Genomic DNA, 14025 nt, shown 5'->3' on the forward strand with positions numbered 1-14025 from the left:
ACTGGAGGAGGCCTAGAAGCTGGACCCTGGAGAAGAGGAGGCCCTGGGAGAGGGGGAGGGGGGCAGCTGAGAAGAACCAGAGTCCGGTCCAGTCCGGTTGGCCGGCCCTCCACAGTCTCCTACTGTCCATTCTCCATCTCATCCCAGCCACCCCAGCTCCCCGGGCCACCCCCACACTTCAGGCCCACCCCACCTGTCACCCCTGCCCTGGCTTTTGATTTATTTCCAGCAGAGAAGATGTAGGAGTGTCAGGCGGTGTTTATGGAAGTCATAAAATGCACTTCCAGCCAGCCCAGCAGGACTCACACCACCAACAGAGAAGCAGGCTCTGGCTACCTCCACTGTCTGGAGCATCTCCCTCTCTCTGGGAGTCTGTTCCCGTGTCTCCAAGTGGCTGTCTCTTTTCAGTTTCCCTCCTGCTTTCTTCCTTTCCCTCCTCTTCCTGCCCTTGACCCCTATCCTCCTCTTTCCCTGATGTTTTGGAGGCAGAATCTTTCTATATAACCAGGTTCGTATCCAACCGGTGATCCTCCTGCCTCCCCAGCCACGCACCCCTGGCACAACTACTTTCTGTCACTGGAACCCCACTCCAAAGCTTGGATAGCGGCTCATTAGTGGTAAGACCCACGATTTATGCTCCCCCAGACTTGGAGGTCCTATCTATTTCCTGAGAGCAACTAAGGGGACTTCATTTAGGCTAAGAACCTTCCTAAAGGCAGGGCTCAGAAGGACACTCATGCCCCACCCAGGGATGTTCTACCAACCTAGTTCATTGCTTCTTCGGGGGGCCACACATACACACGCTGGTGCCTCGGACTGACAGCACCCCTGTCCCCCCAGGGGAGGCAAGGGGACAAAACCCAGAGCAAGAAGACAAACTAAAATATAAGTTTGTCCCTGCGCCTCGTTTATTCTAACCCTGCCTTACAGCTAGACAGGGGGGACAGAGACCCGGAGATGACAAGAGAGGAGGGGCAGAACGCTACAGCAGACCCCTGGCGGCCAGGCAGGGGACAGAGCAAGGAGGAGCAGACAGGACCGAGAGGGAGGGTGGGGACCCGGGGAAGCGCCAGACACAGGACCCCGCGAACCTGACATACAAAGGCCACGGCCAAGGTGGGTTTGGGGGAGGCCTGGAGGCCAAGAAGGGGAGAGGAGGAGAGAGGGGACAGCACAGGGGGGAAGAGGAGGGGCGCAGGGAGGGAGAGGGGGGAGGGAACTCAAAGGAGAGAGGAGGGACAAGACACGGGAGGGGACGCTCCGGAGGAGGCCCAGCTCCGGCGGACAGCGGGTTAAGCGTCTCCGCGTGAACTTCCGGATGTGACACAGGCCCGGCCCGCGCGAGCGGAGGAGCCGCCGCCGCCGCCCTCGGCCGCGATCAGCGGGTCTCGGCCGCTCGGAGACCCTGGCACCCGGCGGGGACCTCGGGGACCTCCCGCCGCGATGAGCCCCCGGCCGTGACCGCCCGAGCCCAGGACAGGCGGCGCCGGCCCATGGCCCGGAGGGTAGGTGGCCGCGCCCGTCCTGCCCCAGGCTCCTCTCTGCCCCTAAAGGTCCCCTTTTTGCCCCCCTCGGAGTCCCCTCTGCCCCTCCCTCTGTTCCTCTCTGTCGCGCTCTCTCCCCCTCACTGCCCCCCCCCCCGTCTCCTGGGTCTTCCCCATCCCTACCCCCTCCGCTCCATCCTCTTCCCTTCTGCCTTCCCCCTAGGCTTCCGTTGTCTCAGACCCACCCTGGGGTTAGGGGTGGGACGTCTTACTAGGCTGCTAGACAAGGGACTGTCCTTTGGTCCTGGAGAGGGGAGAGATGGGAGCCCTGGGGGCTGGGAGGGCTAGAGCCGGACCTGACAGGGGGTGAAGACCCGGTCTTCTGTGTTCTGGGTGAGCAACAGGGTAGCAGGTGAATTCACTTCAGGGTGCTGGAGAAGTTAGCCAGGAAGCAAAAGAGAAGCGACGGCCACTCAGGTGGCCCAGATCACCCAGGGTGGCTGGAGCACAAGGGACCCCTCTGCCTCATACCAGCCAGCCCATGGCCTCTTGGAGCCCAGGTCTCTCCACGGCTCAGGACAATCTGGGACCAGGAGATCGAAAGGTCTTGCTGCCCCGATGTTGGTTCTGTGACAAGAGGGCTCAGAATTGTGGCCCGCATAGTCTTATTTCTGGTTGGAGCTGTTTGCGTAGTGGAATGGGGTTGCCCCTCCCCCAAACGTATTTATTGACTGTTGTCAGACTGTGCCAAAGGTCTTTCATGTCTTCATTCATTCAGTTCCTACTCGGTGTTAGGCTCGACCGCTCCTAACATCACCACCCCCCGCCCAACCCCATGTCTGTCTGTCTGTCTGTCTGTATAGGGTTATCTCCAGCAATTGGGTGTGTGGTGCTCTAACCCTGCATGTTGTGGAGGGCATACCCTATGGCATATATGTGCATGTATGTCACATGAGTGTGTATGTACGTTGTGTGTCCAACTGTGTGAGCATGTGGCTATGGTGGATTTACATGATGGATGTGATAAGTTGTTAAGACATTCTGAGGTGTGTAGTTAGCTGTGTGCCTCAACATTCCAGAGGCTAAAGCAGGAGGATTGCTCTGAGTTCCAAGACAGCATAGGCTACAAAGACTCTGTCTCACAAATAAACAAGGCTGGGAGAGCACTGGCCTAGAATCCCTCAATGAGGGCCTTGGAGTGTGGTTCAGTGGTAGAGCCCCTGCCTAGAATCCCCCAGTGAGGGACTGGAGTGTGGCTCAATGGTAGAACCCCAGCCTAGAATCCCCCAGTGAGGGGATGGAGGTGTAGTTCAGTGGTAGAGCCCTTGCCTAGAATCTCCCAGTAAGGGGCTGGGAGTGTGACTCAGTGGTAGAGTCCTTGCCTAGGATGCACCAGGTCCTGGAACCCAGTACTACAGAAATGAAGTGTACTGTCACATTTGTGAGGCGATCAGGAGGAAGGTGTGCATGTGCAGGTAAATTTTGTGGATTTTCTGGGTTGTGCCTCCTATTGGACCCTGCCCTCCCTCCCGTGCTCTCCATCCCTAGCTGGCTCCCCCTACATCTCCATCTCTATACCACTTAGCACTTTTCTCTCCCTGGGTTGCCAGCTCCTTCCTAGGCATCTCCTGACCTGGGCGTCTTTTTTTGGGTCCTGAGTGGACTCTTATACCCACTTAGACAGTTCTGTGAGTCACTTGGAACTTAATATGGCAGACGCTGGGATCCTGGGAAACCAGAGTGCACACCGTATGGTCCTGGGTAAAGAGACGGAACCCCGAGGATGCTGAGCTCCCAGTTTGTCCCTTCTTCCGTAGTATGAGGAGCTTCGCCACTACCCCGGCATTGCAGAGCACACCCTGGCCAGCTTCTCAGAGGCAGCACCTTCAGTACCTCGAGCCCCTGGGCCCTACGGCCCACATCGACCTCCCCAGCCCCAAGCCCCAGGCTTGGACAGCGACAGCTTGAAGAGAGAGAAGGATGACATCTATGGGTGAGTGTGTCTAGGGACAGGGCAGGGTCCCCAGCGTCCTTTGGCTCTCCCAGAGTCTGTTTCTCCCCCCAGGGTCTGCCTCCAAGCATTCCGTACTTCCCCTCAGGCATGCCCACTTTCCTGTCCCCCCAGACACCCCCTCTTCCCGCTCTTGGCCCTGGTCTTTGAGAAGTGTGAGCTCGCCACATGCTCGCCCCGCGATGGGGCATCGGCTGGGCTGGGCTCATCCCCGGGCGGTGACGTCTGCTCCTCGGATTCCTTCAATGAGGACATTGCCGCCTTTGCTAAGCAGGTGGGCAGCCCCAGAACGAGGCACCAGGGGAGGCAGCCGGAAGGGCGGGCGGGAGGCGGACCGGACCGCCTTGCCTGGCCTCTCTTCTCCCTCCCAGATCCGCTCCGAGAGGCCGCTGTTCTCTTCCAACCCGGAGCTGGACAACCTGGTGAGGCTCAGGCCTTCCCCGTGTCCCCTCACTAGCCAGCCAGCCCCTGTCCTTCCCCACCCGTGCTCCTGGGGTTGACCGAGGGGTGAGGACAGGAAGCCACTGACTGGCCCACATTTCCAAACACAAGAGTGTTGACCAGTTTTAGAACTCCGGGTGGTCAGAGTTTGCATCCTGGCTCTTGCTCCATGAACCAGGGAGCCGGGGCGAGTGGTGCGCACCTCCTTACACATCTGTAAAGGGCAGGGGAGAAAAAAGAGAAAGCCACTGAGAAACACACTCTCATTGTACCCAGTACTTCTATGGGCCTCATCCTTTGGCAAAGGTCTCTGGGAAATGTAGTTCACAAGATGGAGGTGGGACCCAGAGCAGAGGGCTGGCTGGCCAGCTCCCCTTGTGATGGACTGTCTCCCCATCCTTATCTTTGCTGTTCTGTGTCAAGGATATTTTCTGTCTTTTTTTTTTTTAAGGCAGTGTCTCACCCTACTGTCTAGGAGTCTAGGAGCCCATGTCCCTGTGGGCAACCCTCCTGCCTTAGCTCCCCTCCAGGTGCTGGGATTCCCTTGCGTGGGCCTCCACACCCAGCTGCTCCCCTTTTTGCCTCCTCTCTGTTTGCAGATGGTCCAGGCCATCCAGGTTCTCCGGTTCCACCTGCTGGAGCTGGAGAAGGTGAGGGCGTCTCACTTGCTCCTGCCCTGCCCCCCTCCTCTCCCCCACTCCCCGCCGGAGTGGAAGCAGAATGGCCCCTCACCCTGTTCACCCCAGCCCTGGCTCCTCCCACCCCGGTGGCCCCTCCCCCGGGCGGCCCCTCCCCCCCCCCGGGCGGCCCGGCCCCCAGTACCCCGCTGCCCTCCCAGGTCCACGACCTGTGCGACAACTTCTGTCACCGCTACATCACCTGCCTCAAGGGGAAGATGCCCATAGACCTGGTGATCGAAGATCGGGAGGGTGGCTGCAGGGAGGACCTTGAGGACTACGCGGCCTCCTGCCCCAGTCTCCCTGATCAGGTGGGCATCAACAGGCCACCAGGCACTTCCTGGAAAAAAACCACAGACGGGCGTGGACACAGCAGGGGCGGCATGTGTCATACCCGCCCTGGTGTTGTGTGCGCTGCACTCACACGTTCCCGTGTCGTCACAGTGCACGGGCACCGCTGGACCGCAAGCACCGCCACCTGCGTGCACGGCCAGCTTAAGTCAGGTGTAGGCAGCCCTGCTCCACAGGCTATGAAGGGCGCCACCTACTGAAACAAGCCGCAGCCTTGAGACCAGTAGCACAGGCCCTTCAGCCACCCAGTGTTCTGAAACAGGCCACAGTCATGACGCAGCAGCAATGCAGACCGTAGAGCTGTTGTACGGCCATGAGACAGTAGCACAGACCATACAGTCACTCCTGCCTTGCCACCCTAAGGATAACCACTGCATACATGCACACACACTGCCACCCTAAGGATAACCACTGCATACATGTACACACTGCCACCCTAAGGATAACCACTGCATACATACACACACACTGCCACCCTAAGGATAACTACTGCATACATACACACACTGCCACCCTAAGGATAACCACTGCATACATGTACACACACTGCCACCCTAAGGATAACCACTGCATACATACACACACTGCCACCCTAAGGATAACCACTGCATACATGTACACACACTGCCACCCTAAGGATAACCACTGCATACATGTACACACACTGCCATCCTAAGGATAACCACTGCATACATACACACACTGCCACGCAGGTAGTTCTTTTCCTTGTTTTGTTTTTTTGCTTTTTGAGACAGGGTTTCTCTGTATTGTTTTAGAGGCTGTCCTGGAACTCACTCTGTAGACCAGGCTGGCCTTGAACTCACAGAGATCCGCCTGCCTCTGCCTCCCGAGTGCTGGGATTAAAGGCGTGCGCCACCACCGCCCGGCTCACACGGGTAATTCTGATGGAGCCCAGCAGCTCTAAACACTGCCAGGCAAAGGCAGATGTGGTCACACACGGACATAGACTGACCAAAAGGTCCTTGTGTACACATAACAACCAGGACCTGCAGGCGTGTGCACAAGTGTGGTGTTGCCCAGAAGCCAGCCACATGGCCTCATATCCGTCTACGTAGACTTAGACGTAGAGATAAACAGAGCGGCATCATCTCAGAACATCAGACAACAGTTACGTACATAGCCGCTGGGTGGATCCCAAGTCACCTCAACTGGAAAAAGCCATGCGCTGGCCACACCCAGAGATAGGCACGCCGCACAACTCCAGAGCCTAGGGTATACCCACACGCTGCCACTCAGGAGAGCCTCACAAGCCCTCCGTTGGAGCTGGAGAAAACAGCTCAGTAAGCAAAGCACTCCCTGTGTAAAGCAAATGGCTTGCTGCTTTTGGACCCACAGCACCCAGGTCGATGCTGGGTGAGTCTGATAGCCTGACTGCAACCCCAGCACTTGGAAGGCAGAGACCGGCGGGACACGGAGCAAGCCGGCGGGCTAGACTAGTTGGATTGGTGAGCTCTGGGTTTCGTGAGAGACCCTGCCTCAGTACATATGGTGGGGAGAATTTGAGCAAGGCGCCGGACCCTTCAACACACAGGTGCACATCCACCCAGCCCCTGTGGCCCCCACACAAATGTGCTCTGGGGTATTTGCATGAGAGGATCCGATATCACTGCCAGGGAGGTCCCTGCTCAGACTTCACACAGCCTCCGTTATGCTCAAAGAACAGTCATCCAGAGGTCACACACACACACACACACACACACACACACACACACACACATGTGTCCCCACAGAGTCACATGCACACATAGGCACACATCCACACATGGTACCCTGGAAGACAACCCAGTGGCAGTGGCAGGTGAGAGGACTCGGGGAGTAAACGGTTCCTGATGCTAAGCCTGGCGCCCTGAGTTTCAGCCCCCTGTCCCGAATGACGGGGGGAGGGCGAACCCCTCCCAGTTGGCCTCTGTCCTCCACACACATGCTGTGGCACACTCATGCCCACATGCACTACATACATAAATGTGTTTTAAAAAAATAGACAACCCTCGAATTGTGTCACAAGCTAGGAAAAAGAAAACAGACTTTGTAGTCACCACCATTGGTGACAGCCACTTGAGCCTGATGCTGGCCACCACAGTCACCCCAACACTGCTGTTTGTCTCTGCAGCACCCCAGAACATCCACACACAGGGACACCCTCTCTGTGGGCAATGTTGCCATCTGGGGACTCTGGGGGGAACAGCACTCACACTCAGGGAGATTATGTTCAGTTATATGATACATGGAAGTCTCAGGACAAAGCATAGTGGCTGGGGGTGGGGCTCAGTGGTAGAGCCCTTGCCTAGAATCCCCTAGTGAGGGGCTGGGGGTGTGGCTCAGTGGTAGAGCCCTTGCCTAGAATCCCCTAGTGAGGGGCTGGGGGGTGTGGTTCAGTGGTAGAGCCCCTGCCTAGAATCCCCCAGTAAGGAGCTGGGGATGTGACTCAGTGTTAGAGCCTCTTACCTAACATGCAGAATACCTTGGGTTCTATTCCCAACACTGAACAAAACATAACACATCTAGAAACAAACAAAAAAAATTGTAAATTCAGTGCAAATTCATTGGCAAAAAAAAAAAAAACCCCAACCTGAACTAATGAGAGGCTATTTATAGCCTGTATTTTTTCCACTTAGTTAATATTCATGTGGTTTTCGGGAGCATGTTAATAGGTTTGGTGCTGAGGCAGAGCCCCAGCCCCTGCTGGGGGTGAGTAGGAAACCCACTGCCCCAGCATCCTGGCTCAGAATGAGAAAGGTTTTATTTGTTCTTTTGTTTACTTCATTCACTGCTCTCTTGAGGCAGGGTCCTGCTCTGTAACCCAGGCTGCCTTGGGATTCGTGGCAAGCCTACCTCAGCCTTCTGAACGCCGGGGTTCAGGAGCACCACCGTCCCTGGCTTCCAGGGTGAGGTCTGAAAGCCGGAGGCAACTCTGGTCTTAGGGTGTTAGACGTGGGTGTGCTGTGGACTGTTCTAGCCTACCTGTCGGTCACTACAGACCTTCACACAAAGGAGCCCACCGCACACTTCTCGCCCCAAGGGGAGAGCTGCTGTTGCCTTCCATTTCCCAGCCAAAAGTGTCACCGAGAGGCAGAGTGACTCGCCGAGGATCACACGGCCAGGACGGCAGAGTGACTCACGGAGGATCACATGGCCAGGATGGCAGGGACAGGTTTTGCCTACAGAGCCTGAGCTTTTCCACTGACATTGTTTCCGATTCTTGTTTCCTAGAACAACACATGGATTAGAGACCATGAGGACAGTGGGTCTGTACATTTGGGGACCCCAGGTCCATCCAGTGGAGGCCTGGCCTCCCAGAGTGGGGACAACTCAAGTGACCAAGGTAAGCGACTTAGGAGGGACAGAGGAAGCTTGGGAGTTGCCCTGAGGGTTAAGGTTAGACTTCCTGTGGGACTTCCAGGGGACCGGCTGCAGTGTGGTTGGTGTCGCGGGTGAGGGTACCCCAGTGCTCTGTTGCTTACCGCCACTGACTGGGCACGCCCTCCCGCTCCCCAGGAGATGGGCTGGACGCAAGCGTGGCCTCTCCCGGTTCTGCCGGCGAGGATGAGGAGCTGGACCTGGAGCGCCGGCGGAACAAGAAGAGGGGGATCTTCCCCAAAGTGGCCACCAACATCATGAGAGCCTGGTTGTTTCAGCATCTCTCGGTAGGAGCCTTCAGATTGGGTGGAGGAGGGCACAGAGAGAGGGAGGTCGCTGTCCTGGAGGCCAAGCCCCAACCCAGAGCCACCCAGAGATGAGCCCTCCCAGCACCCCCCACACACCTCCATGTACTTACCTAACACACACACCTCCATGTACTTACCTATCCATCAGTCATCCACCCACCCCAGGGGACTCTGTAGAGGACGTGCTGTTGCTAAACGCCCCGTGACAAGGCCCAGAGAGGTTAAGGGACTTACTTGGGATCACCCAGCCAGGCACGGGTTCAGATGAAAACAGTCTAGCCCTACCTCTTGTACCACACTGCCTTGCGGAGGGAGACTGGTGAGCAGACAGGAAGAGGCTAAAAGCAGGTTACCCGGATGGCCCCGTAGGAGGAAGGGCAAGATGGGGATGGACTGAGGGCCGAGGAAGAGGGGCAGAGAAAAGCAGAAACCCAAACCTGGAAATGGCGGCTCAGCCTGCAGTCCCAGTGCTTGGGAGGAGGCTGAGGCGGGAGGGTTCCGAGTTCGAAGACAGCCCGGGCTGCATAGGAAGCCTCTCTGTTCAAAAGACACAGGAGCATGTCTGCTGCGATGGTTTAGTGGGTGAAGCACACACACACACACACACACACACACACAAAGCAAGTTTGATCCCTGGGACCCATTTGGTGAAAGGAGAGGACCGGCCTCTCACAAGTTGACCTCTGACCTCCGCATGCAGGCGCGCACACACATGTACACACACAGGCACACATACACCACATACATGATGAGAATATACGTGCAATTTTAAAGCAGGGGTCGACTTGAGCTGTAGTTAAGTTGGGTGGGTTGCTGGCCTCACATGAAGAAGTCTTGGCTGCTGGCCTCGCCTGAGGAAGTCTTGGCTGCTGGCCTCGCATGAAGAAGTCTTGGCTGCCACCCATTGCTGCAGACACAGGTTGTGGTGAGCCACGCCTGTAACCCAGCACTTGGCAGGCAAGGTCATCCTCAGCTATAAGGCAAGTTGGAGGCCAGCCGGGCTACAGAAAACAAAACAAAACAAAAACCCCTAAGGGTGGAAGGTACAGCTGAGCTATATATAGTGGAAAGGGGAGAAGATGAGGCACTCTGTGGAACTCCTTGAGCAGGACGGGGTGGGTGGGGCTGATTGCCACACCCCCGCTCCCCGCCCAATTGCCTCTGATCGCAGTGAGAGGTGGGGATGGAAAATAATTGCCCAAGACTCGGTTGGACTTGGCCTCCTCGGCCGGGGAGGGAGAATGGCTCTCCTACCCTCCTCCTGCCTTGGGAGCCAGATGGACCAGGGCTAGACCTTAGGGAACAGACAGCACCGAGGCAGGCAGAAATGACTCTTGTTGGTGGCTGCAGCACCCGTACCCCTCAGAAGAGCAAAAGAAACAGCTGGCCCAGGACACGGGGCTCACCATCCTGCAGGTGAACAACTGGTGAGTGGCGGGGCTGGGCGCTGTCCGTGGTGCTGAAACGTCATCTCCCACCCGGTGGCCTTCACAGCCAGATGTGGATTCCTTCTGCCGTCCCTTCTTGTGGCTCTCTGACTCCCCCCTGAATACTTCCTTACACCTTTTTCCTTGCCCCTGACTCTCCCCAGGTTTATTAATGCCCGGAGACGGATTGTGCAGCCCATGATTGACCAGTCCAACCGCACAGGTACACAAAAGGACAGGAAGTTCCAAGCCCCAGGTGGGACCAGACTTTCTGTGCCTGAGTCTGTACCCTAACGTCTTTGGAGGGTTCCTGAAGCTAATCTTGCACCCTTGGTCCCCTCATGGAGCTCCTGTGTCTCCATCTGAACCCCAACTCTCTTCTCTAGGCTCCTGGGGTTCTGTCTGTACCCCAAATGCTATCTTCTTTTCTATAATAAGTATTGACAACTTTGTATTTTATTTCTGAGACTGAGACTTACTATGTAACTCTAATTGGCCTAGAACTCACTAGGTAGACCAGGCTGACCTTAAATGCACAGAGATCCGCCTGTCTCTGCCTCCCGAGTGCTGGGATTAAAGGCATGCACCACCAACGCCTGGCTCCAACCCTATTCTTATGACTCCTAGGGGGTCTATCTCATTGAAACTCTCTCCCGATCTTCTGCCTGTGCCCCAGGCCACTCTGAGAAGCTTCCAAGCCTTGGCCTCAGCCCCCACCACAGGTCTTGTGAAACTCTGCCTTCACTCCAACACCTCTGTAGTCCTCCTGGGGTTCACCATACACCCCATCTCCTTTCCTAGGGCAGGGTGCATCTTTCAGCCCTGAGGGCCAACCCATGGCAGGCTACACAGAGACTCAGCCGCAAGTGACAGTCAGGACGCCAGGTAAGTCCCGTATCGCTGCTGAGCTACTTCCGGTGCCAGACCACACCTCTAACAACACACCTCCTAGACTCGGTTCGTGAGTAATTCATGGCTTGCCTGCACACAGGGAGCAGAACATAACACCACTGGTCCACTCTGCTCAGCCAAATTCAAGACTAGTTTTCTTTCTTTTTCTTTTGATTTATTTATTATGTATACAGTGCTCTGTCTGCATGTATCCCTGCAGGCCAGAAGAGGGTGCCAGATCTCATTATAGATGGTTGTGAGCCACCATGTGGTTGCTGGGAATTGAGCTCATGACCTCTGGTAGACCAACTAGTGTTCTTAACCTCTGAGCCATCTCTCCAGCCCCCAAGACTAGTTTTTCTTTAAAAAATTTCCTCCTCTTCCTCCTCCTCCTCCACCACAGTTTTTTGAGACAGAGTCTATGTAGTTCTGGCTATCCCGGAATTCACTCTGTAGACCACGCTGGCTTCGAACTCACAGAGATCCTCTTGTCTCTGCCTCCCGAGTGCTGGGATTAAAGCCAGACTCAGAACCCTCTTAAACACTTGACTCACCTAATCCTGGTGAAGGACCCTGGGTAACAGGAGAGAGGAGGTCTTAGAACATCTGTGGGCAGGAAGGCTCACTGACCGTCTCTTTTGCTTTTCAGGATCAGTGGGGATGAATCTGAACTTAGAAGGAGAGTGGCATTACCTATAGAGGCTGGGGTCAAAAGGAAGGTGAGTTTCCAGAGTCTAGATTGGCAGTCCCAAACTTTGTCAAACTCCAGCAGTGGACCCAACTGGAGCAGTGCCAATGTGGGTCCCTGAAGTGAGAATTTTCCAAGCTTAATGGAAAGATGCCCCATCCATCCCTCCATCTACCCATCCGTCCCTCTGCCCACCCATCTATCATCCACCCATTCACCTACCTGTCTACCTATTCACCCACCCACCCACCCATCCATCCATCCATCCATCCATCCACCCACCATCCATCCACCCACCATCCATCATCCACCCACCCATCCATCCATCCATCATCCACCCATTCACCCACCTGTCTACCTATCCACCCCCCATCCATCCACCCATCCATCCACCTATTCACTCATCTGTCACAGGAGCCAATGCTCTGCCTTCTGACTTGGCCTGTCTTCCCCTCCACAGGCCTCAGCCTCCAGACTGTGACTGCCAGCCTTGTACCTAATTGGTCCCCGCTGGTCCTCGGACTTCAGGACTTTGCCTCCAAAGCTCCCACCCCATTCAACGCCTACCTCCCTGGGGCCCCCAGAGGCTTGGGGACCCAAGAGCCCACGTGAGGGCCTCTCAAGGGCAAAGACAAAGCCTCCAGGTCCTGCACCCTTCTTCTGCCCTCCCCTTTGCCCAGGACCTGAGCTGAGAGCTGGGCCAGGGTCTGCAGAAGATGGCGGCTGGGGCCCCAATCTAGGACAGAGAAGGGATCGGGATTGGGCAAGGATACTCAAGGAAGGAGGGTCACTATGATCCAAAGCTTAGGAGAGCCCCCTCCTGCCTCCTGCCTCACCACCTCCCTTCTCTGACATTCTTCTACTTTTCTTTTTTTAATGATAAAGTCTTAAAAAATACAAATCAAAATTCTCATTTGTCTTGTAAGAGTTCAAATCTTTGGCAATTTGAAGTCGAAGAATCACAAAGGCTAACAGTCTTTGGCGGTCTTTCTCCTGATTCTTGCTCTGAAATACCATGTGTATCAGTTAGCTGCTGCTGCGTAACAAGCTGCCCCCAAATTCTGTGGCTCAAAGTGTATGACATTGTTAAGGTTATTGTGCTTCTGTTTGGCCTCTTATACTAGGCACAGCTGGACTTCAAAGGTGGTCACAGGGGCCAGCAAAATCGCTCAGTGGATAAAGGTGCTTGCAGTCAAGCCTGACGACTTGAGTGTAAGCCTCAGGACCCACATGGTGGGAGGAGAGAACAGAATTCCAGTTGTGCTTTCTGTCTGTCTGTCTGTCTGTCTGTCTCTCTCTCTTTCTCACAGGCACACACACACACACACACACACACACACACACACACACACACACACAGAGGAAAGACTTCCTATAAAGAGAACAGCATAAAAGCCAGAGCTGTCGGGCTGGAGAGATGGCTCAGTGGTTAAGAGCACTGGCTGCTCATCCAGAGGACCTGGGTTCAATTTCCAGCACCCACATGGCAGCTCACAACTGTCTGTAACTCCAAGATCTGACACCCTCATATATACACGCAGGCAAAACACCAATGCACAGTAAATAAATAAAGAAAAACTCACCCCCTTTAAAAAAAAACAGAGTTGTCGAGATGATTCAGGGGGTTAACGCCCCCCCCAAGCCTGAAGACACAAGTTCAAGGACCCATTCAAGCCTCATGTGGTGGAAGGACAGAGTCAGTTCCCGTAAGCAGTGCCCTAACCCCCACATGCGAGCAGTGACACAGATGTGAGCTCTCCCTGTCAAATAAATGCCAACAACGTTCTCAAAAAGGACGTCTATGAACCTTAAAGACAGCTCGAGTTTCCACATGGATGGCCAGTTCCAGCAGCCTCTCAGACTCTGGGTAGCAACTAGAAGCCTAGCACTGGAACCAACAAACTCCAGGGCCAGCCTGATACTTGCCCCCAAGACACCACAAAGCTACATGCAGAGTCAGGGTGCTCCATCTGGGTGCCTGCTTATGGAAAGTGACCAGCTCCATCCAGCTCCTTGGACAGTCTGTTCGGGATGCCCTGGGGGTCACCAACCCATACAAGCTCAGGCCCCTCACAGAAAGTGGTACAGTGGGTGTGCAGAGCCCGTGAATGCTCTGTACAGTCTGAATCACTGAAGATGACACAGTGACAGCATCCTGTCTGCTACACCACAGCTGTGTGCTGATCTGATTAATGATGAGGAAGAGTCTAGGGTAGGGACATGGATCAATACCAGAACTGGTGTCCAGAATCCCCCAGTGAAGGCCTGGAAGGGTAGTTCAGTGGTAGAGCCCCTGCCTAGAATCCCCCAGTAAGGGGTTGGGGTGTGGCTCAGTGGTAGAGGCCCTGCCTAGAAACCCCCAGTGAGGG

General features: G+C 55.5%; 1 protein-coding gene across 4 annotated transcripts; it reads left to right on the plus strand.

Annotated features, from left to right (window-relative positions):
* The first annotated feature begins 1313 nt into the window (after positions 1–1313).
* Meis3 (Meis homeobox 3) lies at positions 1314–12569 on the plus strand. 4 transcript variants are annotated; one of them, XM_021223245.2, is made up of 13 exons: positions 1314–1505; positions 3302–3477; positions 3610–3769; positions 3867–3917; positions 4536–4586; positions 4775–4924; positions 8196–8307; positions 8481–8629; positions 10001–10077; positions 10242–10300; positions 10879–10962; positions 11618–11687; positions 12117–12569. In XM_021223245.2, exons 1-12 carry the CDS (start codon positions 1494–1496, stop codon positions 11665–11667), a joined length of 1131 nt encoding a protein of 376 aa, XP_021078904.1. In that variant the 5' UTR covers positions 1314–1493; the 3' UTR covers positions 11668–11687; positions 12117–12569. The 4 variants fall into 4 exon arrangements, with proteins under 4 accessions (XP_021078904.1, XP_021078906.1, XP_021078905.1 ...); XM_021223247.2 differs by having other exon boundaries at positions 1330–1505; positions 4826–4924; XM_021223246.2 differs by lacking the exon at positions 3867–3917 and having other exon boundaries at positions 1330–1505.
* The last annotated feature ends 1456 nt before the right edge of the window (positions 12570–14025 follow it).

This window comes from Mesocricetus auratus, unplaced genomic scaffold (genome assembly GCF_017639785.1).
Source record: "Mesocricetus auratus isolate SY011 unplaced genomic scaffold, BCM_Maur_2.0 Super-Scaffold_100038, whole genome shotgun sequence".
Taxonomy (NCBI): Eukaryota; Metazoa; Chordata; class Mammalia; order Rodentia; family Cricetidae; genus Mesocricetus; species Mesocricetus auratus.